The sequence below is a fragment of the Diadema setosum genome, chromosome 1, assembly GCF_964275005.1.
Source record: "Diadema setosum chromosome 1, eeDiaSeto1, whole genome shotgun sequence".
In the NCBI taxonomy this organism is placed as follows: Eukaryota; Metazoa; Echinodermata; class Echinoidea; order Diadematoida; family Diadematidae; genus Diadema; species Diadema setosum.
The window spans coordinates 20,988,547-21,008,277 of NC_092685.1; the positions used below are offsets into that span (position 1 = coordinate 20,988,547).

General features: G+C 38.7%; 1 protein-coding gene across 1 annotated transcript in view; it reads left to right on the plus strand.

Moving 5' to 3' along the window:
* Nucleotides 1–7,508: 7,508 nt before the first annotated feature.
* LOC140234855 (uncharacterized) overlaps nucleotides 7,509–19,731 on the plus strand; it is a 43,794-nt gene continuing 31,571 nt past the window's right edge. The window contains exon 1 of the mRNA XM_072314904.1: nucleotides 7,509–7,752. Coding sequence (XP_072171005.1) covers nucleotides 7,509–7,752 — 244 coding nt within the window. The remainder of the gene's footprint in view (nucleotides 7,753–19,731) is intronic.

Below are 19,731 nucleotides of genomic sequence, written 5' to 3' on the forward strand. Positions count from 1 at the left end.
AGAGAGAGAGGGAGAGACACAGAGAGAGAAAGGGTGTAGATTGGGGGAAGGACACTCTTTCATTCCATCCATGTTGAACAAAGCCAACAATCGTCAATCATTTTACACATTTGAATAGACCATTGCAGACACAAGCGCCCAGGTAAAGGGAGGCTGTCTAAAGGACATAATTCTTGAATATAAATATATATATATATTTTTTTTTTGCTGTAAAAATAAAAGAAGAATTCACAGTATGCCGTGTCATACACTTTCACTAGACTGTATGCTATATTGTATTAGCAAGCTGTCCAGGGAACAAGAATATTGTACAACATGATAAATAAATTTACAATTCTAGCAGTGCACAGGCAATAGACGAATTCCACAGTTATTAACTTATTACTGTTTAGCACGTAAATAACCCTCAATTACCATCCTATTTAGTACCATATAGTTATGTATGAAACAGACATGAAGGCCTTCTAGGTAATCCAAAAGGAAAACGCCTATGTACAATGTACAACATGAAACGTCATCGGCAAGTGCTTATTATTTGAGATCATTTCATATACCTTAAAGGTATGTAAAATGATCTCAAATTGTTTAGAAATAGTTTTTAAAAAGACCTGTAATTGAACGAAAGCACAAATACCTGGATAACATATGATGATTAGGGATATCCTCAGCGACATCCGTACCAAATATAAACTACACGTTCAGGATCATTTAATATAGATATAGTTTAAAAACAAATAAAATTGTCCAAGTGGCTACCGGCGTATACCTCAGCCATATTACATTGTTCTCTTAGCAGGTGTATAGTATGTCCCCCCCCCCCCAAAAAAAAAAAAAAAAAAAAAAAATACAATCAGATTTTCGCATTGATAACACCCAATAGGATTAAACTGTTTAAATGCTACTTCAGTCTTGAAATACAATATCTTAGCTCTCAATTTGGTAAAGCGGTCACAGAGAAAAGTGGATTGTTGTAAAGCATGTCATGAGTCTAATTCTTACGATGCTCTTGTGTGAGAATACAATATACAGAACTTGGAGGGAAGAGATTTCTGACATCTTCTACAAAACCCCTAATTTTTCTTTGACCACTGAAGCAAATCGAATGGGGTTTTCTGTAAATAATGTGGGCAATGAGTTATAGTTTCATACCATGAATTTGGTAATAGATTGATTTACTATTTTTAAAGATATCAATGCGGAGAGTCCCGTTGTATTTTTTTTTTGGTACATACGGTAGAGTACGTCTTGACAATGTTACACGTCAGTTTCATATAATTGACAGAAAAAAAATGACATGTTTGTCATAAGATATAATACGTCGAGTGTTTACTTTCCTTGAACTAAGTGTGAATGGATGACTTTTATTGTTTAAGAGAGCAAGTATTAAGGAATTTGAGCATTTTTTACTCGTCAGTTGACCTATCTATACTTCATGGCAATACCTTGAGTGGTTATTTTAAAAATATGTGGAAAATCTTGTCATTTTACTATTTTCACTTGACCTCTGACCATCATGGCCAAAATCTTTCCCTATAAATACTGTGTAGTAATGATGGCATGCTAATACCGTGTTTGGTTTTAAGTTTTTGCATTGGGTAATCTCTAAGGTACGGAGGATCCTAACAATAGATACTAGAATTTTAACATTTTACCTGACATTGATCCTTGACCTTTGGCCCCCTCCCATGACCCCACCCCTACCCGCCCCAACAAATGAATAAATAAATAAATCACAAGAGAATCATAGTCGCCGCAGTAAGTTTTGTCTGGAAATACATGTACTCACCTTCAAAAATTGCATGTAGATATGTGGGAAATAGTAATATTGTTTTAAGAATTTAACCATTATGTACATGATTTTGACCTTTCACTTTCACACAAAAGTTTATAAGCTAAAGACAAAACTTCGTCCACTCACACATATGCATCTTATGTCAAACAGTTTCATTACAAACGGTGTCCAAAAAATGATTACGGAATGAAGGACAGACAGAAGGACGGACGGACGACCAAAACAGATGCCTCAGGCTACACTTCGTACGTTATGGCGGTGGCATACAAATGTAAATCAAAACTTGGATAGTCTGAAAGACACCGTGAGGAATCCAAAGAAAACATATCATACAGTTTTCCCGTCGCACACTGATTTCTCACCTTTTTTTTTTTTTCCTTCGTTTTGGATCTGTCGGAAAGCGGTGCATCATTACACATGAGTCAGGTGGTTCAAGCAACGCCATGCTGGGCAGGAATTTAGGCATGACAAATCTTCAGTTTTTCGCAGAAACATATCAAAATAACTTTAAAATGATATATTATATACCTTCTACTTCAATAAAGTAGACAACGGCAATGACAATTCATTATCCCCACTGCACCGTGACTGATATTGGGGATTTCCCAAAGGCAAACAAAATTAGCGCGTAGCTGCGCGTAATGAACAATGGGCACTGCGTATGAGCTTTGCTCGCGCCCGCGTGATTGACTTTGGTAACAACATGGCGCCTGTAGATCACGGGACCAGCTTTTGACCAATCACAGGCTTCAAAACACATAAGCCAAAAACCGAGTTGGCCAGACTCTCTTAATATACGGCACTGATCCACGACATAAAATAAATGACAGAGCCTTCACAACGCAACGATCCACGACGCAAGCGATCTCGGGCGGGTTCTGTGCCAATGCGCACAAACTTAACTACATCTGTAATTTTATAGCATAATTCTATCAATGATAATACCTTAGGTAATAAAGTGTTGGATGTATACCCGAAGAATCAACGGGCTTTTTGATAGTTTAGGTTCCTCTGCTGGGTTAGTCAAGCGCAGGACATGACACTGTCTATTACAAATGTGGATGATTTGTATTTCGAAAAATACTAGTAACTGAAAATGGTATCGACTAATTTAGTTTTCAGCGCAAGACGGTTCACCTACAAACCAATATCACTAAATCAAACCTGAACCAGTTAAGTGACCCACACTGGTCTTAATAGGCCTATAACTTCTCTCTAAAATGGCCATCACTACGTCAAAGTTGAACCTGTGTGTGAGATCTTGCGGTGGAATTTAGATGGCTTTTTTTTGGGGGGGGGGGGCAGGCAGGGAGATTGAAGAGTTTGGTCACTCAAAAAAACTATAGTAAGAAAAAAGTGCAACTGTAACTGTTATTGTCATTATTCAGTGGGAGACAGTCTTACCCATTTATTATTATTATTATTATTATTATTATTATTATTAGTATTATTATTATTATCATTATTATTATTATTTTGTTCTGTTGTGGAGCAATTCAGAACAAGAATAACTCTCGGATAGATGTTGATCGGGCATGACGAAAATAAGTCATGGACAAATGTGTGATGCCCCATTTTGAGATTTTGTCTTTGTCCAGCTTATGATATTTTCACGTTGATCTTGGTAAACATAACTTTAAGAGATAGTCAAATAGCAATGAGAATCCGTTGAAATCCGATGAAAATAATCAGGTTTATGATGATTGTTATTCAAAGTTTCTCTTGTTTTAACGACGAAGTATTTTGATTTGTCCTACCACTCCAACAGACAAGCCTTGAGAAAAGTGTCAGCACGTCACATAGCCTACACATATCCTGTTGATCGGCATTGACAAATCTTTAGAAGAAGAAAAAAAAAACACGATTTAGGGAAATTTATAGAGTTAAGATATAAATTGTTACTTTTTAAACGGAAATGTTATGGTATGCTCAATCAATGACCAAGGAAGTCAGATATAACTTGAACGGAAATGGAAGAGTTTACATGATTGCATCTTCATTGCCTTATCTCATACTTTGCTTGTTTGTTTGTACGCAGTTTTCATTCTTTCACAAGATGCTTCAGGATATTATAGCTCATATCAGCTATACTATAGCCAGTTTTCCAAATGGTTCAATAATTGTTTGTATGCCTATTTTTTTTTTTTTTTTTTTTGGGGGGGGGGGAGCACTTCACTGGACCCCATTTTCATGTGATGTGATGATATAAAAAGGAATAAATAAAAAAAAAAGAATAATGCTTCCAGTCGATGATCTGGCAAATTATGTACTCACCTTTCCTTTGACATCATTTTTTTAAAACAGTTGTTATTGTAATGCAACAAAATTGAATGGTAATATTCAAAATGTCTGATAATACAATGTTATATATCGTTTTATGTCTATAAATGGCCATATATAGCCCTACAGAAGATTATTGATATAGATCTATAAGGTCCTACAGCGTAATGGGAGTTTTGTGAGATGGTGTTCATATCAACCTCATCCAGTGGCGTATCTAGGGAAAACGGCGCCCGGGGCAAGCGCGAAAATTGCGCCCCTAATTTCTGAAAAAATGTTCAACCCCAACCCCATCCCGGTAGGGACTTTAAACCAAGTCCACATGATATGCTTTTTCAAGCACTTTAAAGGGGTCTTTTGAGGGTGATTTAAATGTAATGAATTTTGATAAATTTTGGCGAGCGAGCCGAAAATTTTGGCATTTCAGCCTACAAAGACATTTTTGTCATTTTTTGCTAATCAAATCTTACAATTCCAATCAAGATATAGTGACGGCCTTATAGACAACGATTTATACCAACAAACTGCATTAGGAATTTCAAAAGTACTCTAAATTAGTACGCGCGAGTTAGCCGAAATTTGTATATTTCCACGTCATCATCACGTTTTGTTCTTATCTCTTTTTTTTTTTTTTGATAAATTTTTGGCGAGCGAGCGCAGCGAGCGAGCCGAAATTTTTTTTATTTCAGCTTACAAAACATGGAATTCTTGTCAATTTTTGCTTATTAAATCTTACAATTCTAATCAAGATAATAGTGACGACCTTATAGATAACGATTTATACCAACAAATTGAGGACTTATAATACTAGTACTCTAAATTAGTACGAGCGAGTGAGCCGAAATTTGCATATTTCCGCGTCATCATTAAGTTTTGTTCTTATCTTTTTTGATTTTTTTTTGCGCCCCCCCCCCCCATATGTTCGAAACCGTTGGCGTCCTCTCTTGATCCAATCGGCGATCGCTTCAGAACGAATGAAATTGCAGCCGCTGCTCCGTGTAACATTTTTCTTGCTTAATATAAAATGACATGTGTGAACACAATAGACATTGTCATTTTGTGCGCGTCATCGTCACGTTTTGTTCTTATCTTCTTCTTTTCTTTTTTTTTTATAAATTTTTGCGAGCGAGCGCAGCGAGCGAGCCGGAAATATTTCAGCTTACAAAACATTGAATTCTTGTCATTTTTTGCTTATTTAATCTTACAATCCTAATCAAGATAATAGTGACGGCCTTATAGATAACGATTTATACCAACAAACTGTGGACTTGAAAAAAAATACTCTAAATTGTACGAGCGATTGAGCCGAAATTTGCATATTTCTTCGTCATCATTACGTTTTGTTCTTATCTTGCTTGATTTTTTTGCGCCCCCTCCCCCCTCCCCAGTATGTTCAAAACCGTTGGCGCATTCTTTTGATCCAATTGGCGATCGCTTCAGAACGAAAGAAATTGCAGCCGCTGCTCCGTGAAACATTTTGCTTGCTAAATATAAAATGACATGTGTGAACACAATAGATATTGTTATTTTGTCCGCGTCATCATCACGTTTTGTTCTTACCTTCTTTATTTATATAAATTTTGGCGAGCGAACGCAGCGAGCGAGGCGAAAATTTTTGTATTTCAGCTGACAGAACATGAAATTCTTGTGTGAACACAATAAACATTGTCATTTTGTCCGCGTCATCATCATGTTTTGTTTTTATCTTGTTTGATTTGGTTTTCTGCCCCCCCCCCCCCAACATTCTCCCCCCCCCCTTTCCGGGCGAGTTTTTTTTTTCTTCTTCTTCTTCTTTTCTTTTTTCTTTTTTCTTCTTCTTCGTTTTTTTTTTCTTTTTCTTCTTCCTTTTTTTCGTTTTTTTTTTCGTTTTTTGCGCCCCAAAGGAGTGGCGCCCGGGGCACGTGCCCCCCTTGCCCCCCCCTAGATACGCCACTGACCTCATCAAATTGAATATAAATATGTTGTGCATCGAGGTACAACTAATATCACACTGTTTGGTAAAAACATTTGAAATGCTACTTTTTGTTATAGATTTAACATTCTTATGCATGTCGGGGACTCAAAGACCGTACCTTTGGTATTGATTGCAACAATCTTCGTAGAACATCAGTTAAAGTTTGAGAAAACTTAGACAATCCGTTCAAAATTTATGGTGTAATTTCTGCGTAGTCACTGCTGGATGAGAAGACTAATAATGTATAGTTTATGATAAAAAAAGAGAATTCCTCAAAATTTAGTTCTAAAAAAAAAGTAGGCCCTACACAGTCCCTCGACTTGTTTTCTGACGTATGTTAAGGGTAATATTATTTCTCCTGCCTTCTGAAAGCGACAAGTTAAAAGCTCTTCATTATGCGAGAAAAGTGAAAATATCATGTGTATGGTTGTTGTTGTTGTTTTTTTTTTCTTCTGTAGGCACCCTATCGTTCTGCCATATTACATCTGGGGGCATTTCATGAAGCATTTTGCCAGACAGCTTTGTCGGACAAATTTCTTGTCAGCCAATCAGATGCAAGAATTTCTATGGCTTTCAATATAGATATTATAAGAACATGCATTCCTACTTAAAAATAATAACCTAGTTCGGTCAAATACTGTATATTGTGTAAGGTATTGCAAGAAAATGAGAAATGTAAGAAACCGTATAGTACAACATGCAGGGAAACGAAGAAACTGCCGAATTTATCTTTTATTCTTTGGTCCACAGCTGAAGAGTATTTTACCTTTTGAAGTAATTTTCTGGATCAGGATTTCTAACTGAAAAGTCGCTTGAACACTTTATTTGACTTCCATGTAAGAGAGCGTAGAAGTATAATTATTTATTCAAAGTGGTGTATGACGAGATGAATAATCCTTGTAGTTATCAAATGATGGGAAACAGCACTAAATCTACAAAATGAATAATTCGAATCTTGCTTTCTACAATGATGAAGAATAAACGCCTCAGGTCAATCCACACCTTCGTTTCGTCATGCCACGCGATCCTTGTAACAGGCCCACAGAACTCTTGAACAGGCCCCACGCACCTGTTCGCCGGTCCTCTCTGATCACACCCACGCCGTTTTTGTGTCGAAGCGTAGCGAAAAACAAAACAAAACAACAACAGCGGTTTGCTAAATGATATTATACGCAAGCACACACGTACACACAAGCACAATGTCATACTACTCAGTATACACACGCGAAATTGTACGGGTAGAGTGGCAGCTGTTGTTTACGTGTGTGAGTAGCGTGTCATTTTGCATGCCCACCACGACTGCACTCGGCAATCGCGAATACTGTGTGGATGGTACCCGGATTGATGCGATCACGACCGACCTTATTTTGCCAAGTCAAGTCATGGGGTTGACAGATGCTGGGAGGCAGTGAGGTGCATGTAACTGTTACTTCTGAAAATTTGACTAAATCTACGTCTTTTTGAAAATGTGACGATCTCACCATGTCGGGGTGGATATCATTCGATGAAGATGGGGATGTTTCTGCCCCAGCGGCGGTGGCTTCCTCTAGTGGACCTGCTGCCACGACCACCAAAGCCGGGAATTCGGGCGGTGCTGGTCACAGACCAAACAACTCACAAGCGTGGGTGAAGTTCGAGGAGTCTTCGAGTACATACACACCCACTGCCACTGGCGGCGGCAACGAGGTGGGGCAACATCGCACAGCAGTGGTCCCGCAGCACACCGGTAGGTACAACAGGACCGGCGCAGCGCTCATCCTAACGTTAGATCCTGTGCTAGCACAGGAGCGCTGCGCAGGTTACCTGAATTCTGAATTACCTGAATTTATACCTACGATGACGCCCAGTAAGTTGAAAACTTGTATAGGGCCATTCAAAGGATTCAATCCTGAGCCTGAGGAGATCCATGTGACATGTGTGATGTACTCTATCAACGGGATTATATCAGTTAATGCATTGTACACGTAATCTGGAAAACAAACAAACAAAACAATTCCCCATTCGTAGAGCTTTTTTTTTTTTCATTTTTTAATAAACAGCTTCAGATCACACGACCTGAGCACGAAAAATCAAAACAAAAATCCAAATAGAAGCAATTTAAACCCAGAACGAACGAGAGCCCAAGGCTCAGCCATCCCCTTGGTCCATGCATAAACACTAACAGCGATAAATTTTACTAGACAAGACATTCTACTAGACGGACCGTGTTGTGTTGATAAAGCCCCCGTCACACTAGAGCGTATCTAGCCAACGAATGCCCAGCGGATCCGAAAATTTGGAGGTAGCTCACATCCGTTACTCATCGTTCGTGACCCGCTTGGCGTTCGCTGTATCCGCTAGCTGTTTGCAGAGATTCGCAGAGATCCGCCAGAGCCAAATTTTGATTTTGGACATGTCCAAAATCTTGAGCGGATGACGAACGGAATGACAATCCGCTCTGTGTTCGCTTAGCTTCCGCTGATCGAAAGTTTTGGTCGCTCTGCGTTCGCTTAGCATCCGCTGATCGAAAGTTTTGGTCGCTCTGCGTTCGTTTCTTATTCGTCCGCCGTTCGTCCAAATTCGCCCACCAAATCTGAACAGCAACACACGTTAAACGAAGTAGGATAAAACAAATAGATATTCATAGCACACATAATAATAATAATAATAATGATAATAATAACAATAATATATTAATAAGAAAAAGTTCTTATTTACCCAGCCTGTAGCCTCTTCAGTGTTGCCACTGCTCTACCAGAGGGTCCTGCTATTAATATTACCCTAGCGTTGCCAGGTACCCATTTACACCTGGGTCGAGAAGGATATCGTAGGTAAAAAATCTTGCCCAAGGATGTAAGCACTGGGCGGTATTCAAACCCGGGTCCTCGGTTCGGGAATCGGGAGTCTTATCCACTATGGTACACCCCTACATGACATTACATATACGTATTCTGGCATTAAGTAATAAATATATGGTAGATAATAACCGCACTTGCAGTGCTTGTATCGAGAACATTATTGTAAACCGCTGCTATAAAAGTCAGCCTGTAGTAAATGGGAATCTCTGCATGGAATTTCGATGGGAATTGTGAAAGTTCGACTCCAGTTGGAAGCACCAGACGCAATGGAGGATGTTGGACTACCAACATTATGCGTCAACGTGGTCATCAGAAGGAAGTGCACTTTAATAGGGGAATCTTGAGGACTGTCGAGGGTAGTGACATCAGGAGTACTATACTTGTTGGTGACTTCTGCTTCCTTCTTTTTGGGGCCATTTTCACAGTCACCACATTACTTGACACTGTCACTGCTCAAAATGATTTGGTGAAGTGTGAGTCAGCCGAGATCCGTCGCGTGATCGCCGCAGTATCGCTCTGCATATGTTGGGCATTCGCTGCTCATTCGCTTTGTCCGCTCAGCATCCGCTGGACGGACTGTACGCATTCTCTTTCATTCGCTACTTTATCCGCTCGTAACACGGTTAGCATATGCTCATCATTCGTTAGGCGAACGTTAGAAAACAACGTTTTGCTTGCGGATTCGAGCGTATCTGGACTTTGCCAAATTTTGCCCATCCGCTAGGCATTCGCTGATTTATACGCTGTAGTGTGACGGGGGCTTAAAGAAGAATGAGTTCATCTTTACCTAATAATACAAGAGAATGCAGTCGAGAGCTCTCCGTTGAAATGTAGAATCTTTTTAAGCATGTGCAGTTGCTGTATCATGCTGGTACAAAATACGGTAGAGCTTAGAAGGATGTCATACTGACTTACTGTGCCAACACAGGCAGAATTTCTTAGACAACCAGGGCATCGTGCAGTAGATTTTTGTCTATACATGTATTCCTAGACAGGAGGAAAAAAAAAAAAATCTGACCAGAGAAGTTTTATTCATCATTTTTTTACATTTTCACGGTGTTGAAATTTCCACACATTTCGCGCAACCCGAAACTAGCGCAAAAATAAAAGCACGCGAATATTTTTGCTTGCCGTATGTTCCAGTAGTTGATGTCTTGATTCCGCGGAATTAAAAACACGCGAAACTCTTCTTACCCCGCTGAGTACGAAAAATTAGTCGCATGAAAATATCCACTTTTACAGTATGCTGTACTGAGTAAGGTAAACTTTTTCCTCATTCTTTTTGTTAGCTGGAGGCATACTAGCCAACTCTACCGATTTGGGTGGGAGACTACCGCTTTTTAGAGATTTTATCCAGCTACCAATTTTTTACTCAAATAATATTATAGGCCTACAATACCAATTTTGTTGCAAACCTGCCATCACATAAAATGAAAGTCACAGTTGCCCCTTCCTTGTGTGTTGGTTCTCTCGAAAACAGTGAGAATATTATGTTCATGCACCAAATCGCATATTTTGAAGTTAAAAAACCCCCAAACGCCACACCATGGAGGAGGGGACACACCCCTCCCCCTCACATGTTGCATGTGCTTAAGTTCAGTTGCTTCGCTCCTTTGCAAATCTACCACTTTAGCACTTCAAAATGTTGGCAAGTATGTGGAGGAAACCTACATGGCTGTATTTTATAGCTATTTTCCTTGAACTAAATAATAATCCAGAGGTCTCTAAAAATTGTGCCATCAACTAAGTCATGTCAATCATACAATCTAGACTCACTCACCCTTACCCAAAGTTCTGGCAAAAAAAAAGAAATGCTCGAAATGATGTCTTGCAAGACCATCTTCCATACTACAGGAATAGTTGAGAATTATGCAAGTAGAATTACCAAGGTATGTTAAAGGACAAGTTCACCTTCATTAACATAAGGATTGAGAGAATGCAGCAATATTAGTAGATTAGAACATATCAGTGAAAGTTTGAGGAAAATTGGACAATCGATGCAAAAGTTATGAATTTTTAAAACTTTTGTGTTGGAACCGCTGGATGAGGAGACTACTAAGACTCGTGATGTCATATGAGTACAACAGTATAAAGAAAAAGGTTACAGCTGCATGCATTTTATTACATCTTTATTTTGCAAATAAACAGGGGAAACGTGAATCTGACTGGGTCAATCTTCAGTTAGGTCTGTAAGCATGTGTCTCTTAAAATAGTAATTAAAGAAAGAATGTAGATTGTTTTCTCGCTGTAAGAAATTCAGTCTTATGTTAACTTCATCTGTTAAATTTCAACACTATTCATCTTCAGAAATGTCTGTGTATCACACTTCATTCAATATCATTTATGCTCAGCTGAACTACATTTAGCCCTAATACGTACATTTGTAGATGACACACTGACCCAGAATAAATTCAGCTGTCTAAAAGGAGTGATAAGTGTATAAGGCACTGCACTATATTTATCATCTTTTGTTACGTAGACTCTCAAAAAGAAAACTGCAAAGAAGAGGGAAACTGACCAGAAATATTTGATACAATTATTAAAAAATAGGTGTTAGACAAGTGTTTAGAAATACATTGAGATCTTGATTTGCGAGTAAATACCTGAAACTGAAACAGATTCTTAGAAGTGTCCTTGTGCTCTAAGAGGACTTTGTCCACATTCATAAAACAGTATATTTACCAGTTCTAAGCAGTTTCTTCACATAATGTGGAAATACAGAAAGCACTGCTTTTGCTCTAGTAGGGATTGTGGTAAATATGCTTTGAAATTTGAATATGTGTTTGTTTTTGTTGTGTGATTTTTCCTTTTTTTGTATACAAGAAATCACAGTTCTCAGATGGCAAATTCCAATAAATGACAACAGTGGATAAAAATAAATGTTTTTTCTTGTGGTATTGAAAAAAAGTTGAAAATGGCAGAACTGGTACTCTGTAGGCCATACGTATACTATGAAGCTGGTACATCAGATTTAAGATTTTTTTTTTTTTTTAATTAAAAAAACTCTTTAGAAACTTGAAACTTAATAAACTATAAAGTATGACTGGGCTATTACTTGAGTAGATTTTGGGTGAAATTGGCTAGAGGTCAAAGGTCATGGTCAAATCATGAAAAATTCTTCTTCTTCTGGTTAAGTCTGCCTCCTTCAATAACCTGAAGATTCTTGCAGACTGTGTTATTTAAGTTGTTTCCGTTTACGCAATAACTGAAGATTGGATTGAGCAAATTTTCCCAAACCTTGCCCAAAAATAATGTGTGATGGGGCAATTACTTGATTAGTTTTTTAGTGAAATCCTCCAGAGATCAAAGGTCACTTGAGGTCAAATCCGAAAATTTATCCATTTACACGATAACTTAAGGCTGGATAAAGCAAATTTCACCAAACTTGGTCCAAGGATGATGTATGATGGGGAAATTAATCTAATTAATCAAAGAGTGTTTGAGTGAAATTGGCAAGAGGTCAAAGGTCAATCATCTTGGTCAAGTGCTCAGAATTTCACTATTTCTCCCATATCTATGCAATGCCTGAAGGTATTTTCTTGAAACTTAGTGTATTCATGTATGGTACTACCCATTAAAGATTCTCTAGTGAGAGTTTCAGGTCATCAGGTCAAAGGCCAAGGTCAAGTGAAAATGCTAAAATTTCACTTTTTTCTCCATTATCTCTGAAATGGTTTGAGGTATATCATTGAATATAGTGCATTCATCATGTACTGACTGACAGTTATCATCTGGGGAATTTTGAGGTCTGGGGGTTAAAGGTCAAGGTCAACTCCTCAAAATTTCATTTTTTAGCTCACCTGAGCCAAAGGCTCAAGTGAGCTATTGCGATCGCCCTTTATCTGTCGTCCGTTGTCCGTTGTCCGTCGTGCGTCGTCCGTCGTGCGTAAACTTTTTACATTTTCATCTTCTTCTTGAAAACCCCAAGACCAATTTTCATCAAAGTTGGCAGGTAGCATCCCTAGAGGGTTAGGAACTCAATTTCTTAAAATGGGCACCATGCCCCACCCAGGAAGCCCCCAGGGGGGCCCAACCCCCCCCCCAAATTAAGGAATCTGTAAAAATCTTCATCTCTAGAACCAGAAGTGATAGAGCTAAGTTAATACTATGAGTTAGTACATTGATGACTGTAGTTTCAAGTTTGTTCATAGCAGAATCAGGGGTGCCCCCCTTGGTACCGAGGGGAGAGGGGATGGGGAAGGGTCCTAATGGGGCCTAAATTGTACATTTTCATCTTCTTCTTGAGAACTCCATGACCCATTTTCACCAAACTTGGCAGGTAGCATCCCTAGGGGGTTAGGATCTCAATTTGTTAAAATGGGCACCATGCCCCACCCAGGGGGCCCCCAGGGGGGCCCAAACCCCCCAAAATGAAGGAATCTTTAAAAATCTTCTCTAGAATCAGAAGTTATAGAGCTACAAGATAATACTATAACCGTAGTTTCAAGTTTGTTCATAGCAGATCCAGGGGTGCCCCTCTTGGGGGCGGGGGTTGGGGGGGGGGGGGGGTTGGGAAGGTCCAAACGGGGGCCTGAATTGTACATTTTCATCTTCTTCCTGAAAACCTCATGATGGATTTTCGTCAAACTTGGCAGGTAAGCATCCCTAGGGGGTCAGGATTTCAATTTATCAAAATGGGCACCATGCTCCACCCAGGGGGCCCCAATCCCCCCAAATTAAGGAATCTTAAAAAATTTGGGCCCTTATTGTACATTTTCATCTTCTACTTGAAAATGCCTGGTAAAATTTTAGTGGAGCTGTGAATAATTTAGATTAGTGACTGCGTGAAAGGTGAACTTGCGATACTCAGGTGAGCGCTAGACCCGCGGGTCTCTTGTTTTTTCCTCATTTATGCAATGTCTGCAGGATTTTTCTTGAATTTTGGTGTATATAGACTTTACCCAATAGAAATTTTTAGAAGTTTTAGGCCAGAAGGTTAAAGGTCGAAAGGTCAAATTTGAAATGAAAGTGCTAAATTTCACTTTTAAAATGCGGACAATTAATTATTTAATACAGAAATTACACTTTTTCTCCATTTGAAAATTACTCAATGCATAAACTTATGCAAGGGTCAAAAGTCAAGTGAAAGTCCTCAAATCCCCAAATACATGCTCCCTTGGAAAATGTAGCCATTCATTCAATTAAACCTACAGTAGTTCAAGGAAAGTGAGCACTCAGCACATTATGACAAACATCATTTTAATATTTTGTCAATTAGATGAAACTGTCATGACACATTGTCAAGACGTACTATAGACCTATTAGGAGAATCATACATTTATGGCAGAGGCATACCTGTCGCCATAGTGACATTTCTAGTTTTCTAGCTCTTGAGGGTATATGAATGTGTTTCAAACAGGGGAAAGATGATAAACACAGCCAAAATTTCTCTGATTCTACAGGGGGCTTCCCATAAAACTTATCTCTTCATATCCTGGTAAAAGAATATGAAAATCATTTTTGCTAACTGAGATGTGTGTTAGTTATACACACACCATCATCTCCGTGATTGCTGCTCTTCGAAATCTCCTAGATATTGATTGTAATTTTGGCGTCCCTGTCATTGGTATGCATCATACACTTTATATTTTTATACAGTTGCAGGCACATAGGCACATAATTATTGTCTAATTTGATCAGGTTCCTCTGTGTAGTCAGCAATATGATGTTCATCCCATGTTTATTGTGGACTGGTAAATAAATGATGGACCCTTAAATACTGCATGATGCTCTCTTAAACAAGGCAATCAATTATTAGTGTCAACTTTCCTATCTGCCCGTGTGCTACAGGTAGATGTGGTTCACTAGTAAAGGACAAGTCCACCTTCATATCAACATGTGGATTGAGTGAATGCAGCAATATTAGCAGAGCACATCAGTTAAAGTTTGGGGGAAATCGGACAATCCGTTTAAAAGAAATTGTTTTTTTGAAGTATCTGCACAGCCACTGCTGGATGAGAAGACTACCACAGTGTATGATGTCACATGCATACAACGATATAAGGAAAATAAAAAGAGAATTTCACAAAACTCTACTTTTTTAATAAAGTGCACATTTTTTTTCAACTTGCTACTGACGTATGTTAAGGGTAATATTATTCCCCCTGCTTTCTGAAAGAGAGAAGTCAAGTGTTCTTTTGTTATGCGAGAAAAGTGAAAATATGTTGAATTTTCTTTATACTTTCTTTATATCGTTGTACACATGTGACATCACAAGCTATAGTAGTCTTCTCTTTCAGCTGTGACTGAGCAGAAACTTCAAAAGTTCATAACGTTTGAACGGATTGTCCGATTTTCCTCAAACTTTCACTGATGTGTTTTACTTATATTGCTGCATTCACAAAACCCACATGTCTATGAAGGTGAACTTGTCCTTTAAAGACTGGTCGCTACACAAACAAGAGAAAAATCATTACTGTAATAAAGATTGTTATAGAATGATTAGAATACCCTACTCACAGTACCTTGGAAACTGTGCTTTGAATATGAATTCTCAAAGGAGGTGCGACCTAATCCTCCATACCATGTCAATCAAAAGTTTGAGTTCTAGGGCCCGTGGCATAAAAGTTACTATTATGGTAACTTTGCCATCCATTGTTAACTTCCACGGAATTCTTGATTTTGATTGGCTGATTTTGTTTTTGATTGGAGTATTGTTGCCATGGTAGTTACCATTGGATGGCAAAGTTACCACAATAGTAACTTTTATGCAACAGGCCCTGGAGTGCAGTGACAGCTGCAATGTATGAATCAACTGGCGGTGTGAACTACAAATGTACAACATGTGTGGCTCATGGTTTATCAGCAGAAGTTCATGTAAGCTCTGTTCAATTCATAGAGGTCAAGCCATACTGTGATTTTAGTGAAATGGAGTAGAATTTGAATTGATCGTAATTTCAATTTCATGATTCTAGTTTGATTACATGCATCCTACAAAATCATGATTTAAGTAAGTTTATTAAGGTAACATGCAGATGACTAAATGGATAAAATAAAACAACAATAAAAGAGAAGGTGCAGGTCACAATATTGCTCTATTGCTTTCCCTAGAATTAGAAAATGTGGCTACACACACATGACTTCACAATCTGTTCTGAGCTACATGTGTACATTGTGTGCAAGCTGGTATCATGATCTTGAGTAAAAAAAAAAAAAGACCTTGTGCTGCTCACATCCATGAAGCTATGGAATGTTTGCTTGCATTTGATTCTGTGGATAGCTCATGGCATGCTGCTGCCCTGTCATGATTTGCTGGTGAACTCCCCTCTGCCCAATATTACAATCATGTTAACTCCTGCTGGTGGGTGAAGAAATTGGCATGGACTCCTGCAGCGCCGAAAGAGCACAGAAGTACAGTGTGTGCTTGCTGTGACACAATCAACTTGTGCCCCCTGAAGTGCACACCTCAGTGTTCTTGCGCTGCAACATTCCATCTCAGATTTTGTCCGTCTTCAGTCTTAGATTGGATTGTTCAAATAATATTTCCAAGATGAACATATTACTGGGGTTTCAAATTCCCCCCCCCCCCCCATTACCAACCACGACTACATATGATATTCATTCACATTCAGTTTGTGTGCTTATATTTCACAGAGTAGTGAGGTTTGCTAGTTACTGTATGTAAACAGTACTGTATACGGCATATATTTCGCGAGTCTAAATTTTTGCAAATCGGGAATTCCCGATGCTTTCGCGAGTGGATAAATTCGCGATTATTAAGTCCTGTACTGAACGGAGAAGTGTACATGCATACGTCACATTCACATCAGGATCAGAGTCAATATTTTCGCGTGTCTTTAATTTTGCGAAATTAGAGAAAATAAAAACCTCGCGAAATATTCGGCGTATACAGTAATTAAAATACTGTGGTATGTCAGTGATTTTTGTTTTTTTAGGTTTTTGGTTGAGCCATGATGTACATATAGTGCTTTTAATATGGGTATGATCCAATTTATAAATGTGTATGCATCCTTAAATTGTTATTTGTATCACATACTTGCCCAATTCGTTTGGGCAACAGGCCAGAATGGCTTTCTTGCTATTTACTTGAACACAAAGGTGTGTAATTGGATCAATGATAAACCACAGAAGGGTACAGAGCCATGTGAACAATGCACAAGGTTATGCATTTATACATGGAGAATTCACCACAATACATATGTAGGTACCTGATAGTGGCAATAAATTCTAGAATCTGTGGGCAGTAATGACTGTTTGTGGACTTTCATGTGAGATGTACCCGTACATGACATTTTTTGCTTTGAGGGGAGGGGGTTTTGTATTCTTTCTGGGAGAGAAAGATTTCATGTTGTTGTCCTTTATCACTTTGCTTATATTGGCAACCATACATGTATACCATTTTCTATGAGGATCAGTGATCAGTTGAACGGAATAAAGATTTTAGTGTGAACATTGTACTATCCCAAAGTGTCTTATTATTTCTAAATTTGTCTGTATCATTTTGAAATTTGTCTTTAAAAAAGAAGGCTATGACTTTAACAGCTTCTTTTTATCCTGTGAGTAATGCGTTAAAATAATGTGTGTAGACCTTTGTACCTTCACCATTATTTGTTTGACCCATAGTCAGTGCATTGGGATCTACTGTGTGTAATCTTACGGTGTTCCTCCAGCCGTAACTCACCATGTCTGTTGGTTCCTGGACATAAAAATTTAAACAGTATCACACTCTGAACCTAAAACTTGAGTAAACAGTCATTAGCGCTTCATTTTGCACACTGCTTTGTAGGTAAAGTTACCAAATTTCGTGTTACAGACCAAATTTTTTCTCACCATTATGCACTAATCAAAGAACAGTTTCTAGTCACTCATCCTAAACAGTAGTATATTAATAGAAGCAACAAAAAAAAAAAAAGAGTAAAGTGAAGGAATATCAAGAACACAAAACTTTTGAGGAACAGTCATTAGCGCTTCATTTTGCACACTGCTTTATAGAAAAAGTTACCTAATTTTGTGCTACAGACCTAATTTTTTCTCACCATTGTGCACTAATCAAAGAACAGTTTCTAGTCACTCCTCCTAAACAGTAGTATATTAAGCAACAACAAAAAAGTAAAGTGAAGGAATATCAAGAACACATAACTTTTGAGGAAGTGAAGGCAAGAGGAGTGAATTGGGAAGGTGAAAGGAAAGGAAAGAATGTGTGAGACAAAAAGGGAGAGAAGGGGAAAACACACTCACTGAATCAACACCTGTCTTCATGCACCTGACAAATTTGTAGATGTGAGACCCAAGGGCCCCATTTCCTATAGAGATACAGTGTATAGTAGCCCTACTACATATCGACCACCCTTATTGAAACCAACCGCGTATAATTCGCGCACTGAACACTTAGTACGCACTTTTCTGCGCGCAAAGCACATAAAAATGGATTGGCTTTGAATGTAGATTAGGATGGTGTGGGAAAACGCGATAATTCACTGTTCATTAATGGTTTTAATCAAGGACAAAATTTCGAATGAATATTTTCACCGAATCGTAATGACAGCACAATGTGATGTCTATGGAAGTTTCTAAAAGGCTTCTAAAAAGCTTCGTACAACACGGTGTTCAATACAACTCGGTTTGCGTGCATTGTCAATGCAAAATCAGCGGTCGATCCTAAAAACGTGATTTACCGCGGGGAGCTGAAACGAGGCCACGCAAGTTCGTCGGCGATATTTTTGCACTGAAACTTCGAATCGAAAAGGGAACAACGGCATTTGATAGAGCTGGATTTTCTCAATCACGTAGGTCAAGTTTTTTACGTGAATTTCAGTGTTAAATATTCTTATCAAGCAAATAAACATTAGGCGGTCGATTAGTAGTAGGTCCAACCCTACATGGACTAGCATGAGTTATTGGAACTATACAGAAAGCTCTGTAGCAGTTACCATACAGTACAAATAAAAAAAAATATATATATGCTGCCCAGAGCTGATTGGTTGTGGCCTACCTGCTACCTGGTTGTCAGTTATTGCAAATTGTGATTAGTACAGAGTGTTTAGAATGAAACAGAGAATATTCAATTCCATGTCCCCTTCTTCCTAGCATTGTGGGAAAGTGTTACGGTGCACACTAGTTTGTACACTAGTCCAGGACATGTCTTATTTATCCTGTTTAAATGTTGCCACTCAGTGTGGACTGGGTTTAGGCATGGGCCAGGCTTTGTTGCTAGTTATGAATGTCCTTATTACCACCAAGGATGCACATTGCTACACAACCTGGTGGACTCGGTCTTTGCTCCGTCTTGGCATGGTCTAGGCTTAGGCTCAGTCTTTGGCCCCAATATGAATGCCCTGTGAGTCTTGGCCAGGGTGTTGTTGCTGGGCTTGGCTCAGCCATGGAGCTGATGTAGTTCCATGGCTGAACCAAGTGTTTTGTGCCAAACCTCAGATGCCAGTAATGGGCAGTATGTGATTGTTGCAGTATCAATGCATAGATCTGTTCTCATTTCCTGGTTGGCATCCAAAAGTTCAAGTCTCCAGACATTATTACATTCAATACTAACATGTAAAATGTCTCAGTACTCTTTCATTTCAGCATTCACATTAACTTTACAGAAACACCTGCATATATGTACTCTAATATAGCAATTATCTTGATTTGTATTGCACATTTGAAGTAAGTTATTCTCAAATGTAGGCATGAATAAATCAGTCATACATGAAACCCCAATGATTGGGGAAGATGTTTACATTTTTTATTCCAGTCCTACAATGTCTTTGTGCCCTACAGGAAGTCATTACAGTATCTAAACAAGCACTTTTAGCTCACCTGAGCCAAAGGCTCAAGTGAGCTATTGCGATCGCCCTTCTTCTGGCGTCCATCATGCGTCGTGCGTCGTGCGTCGTCCATCGTGCGTAAACTTT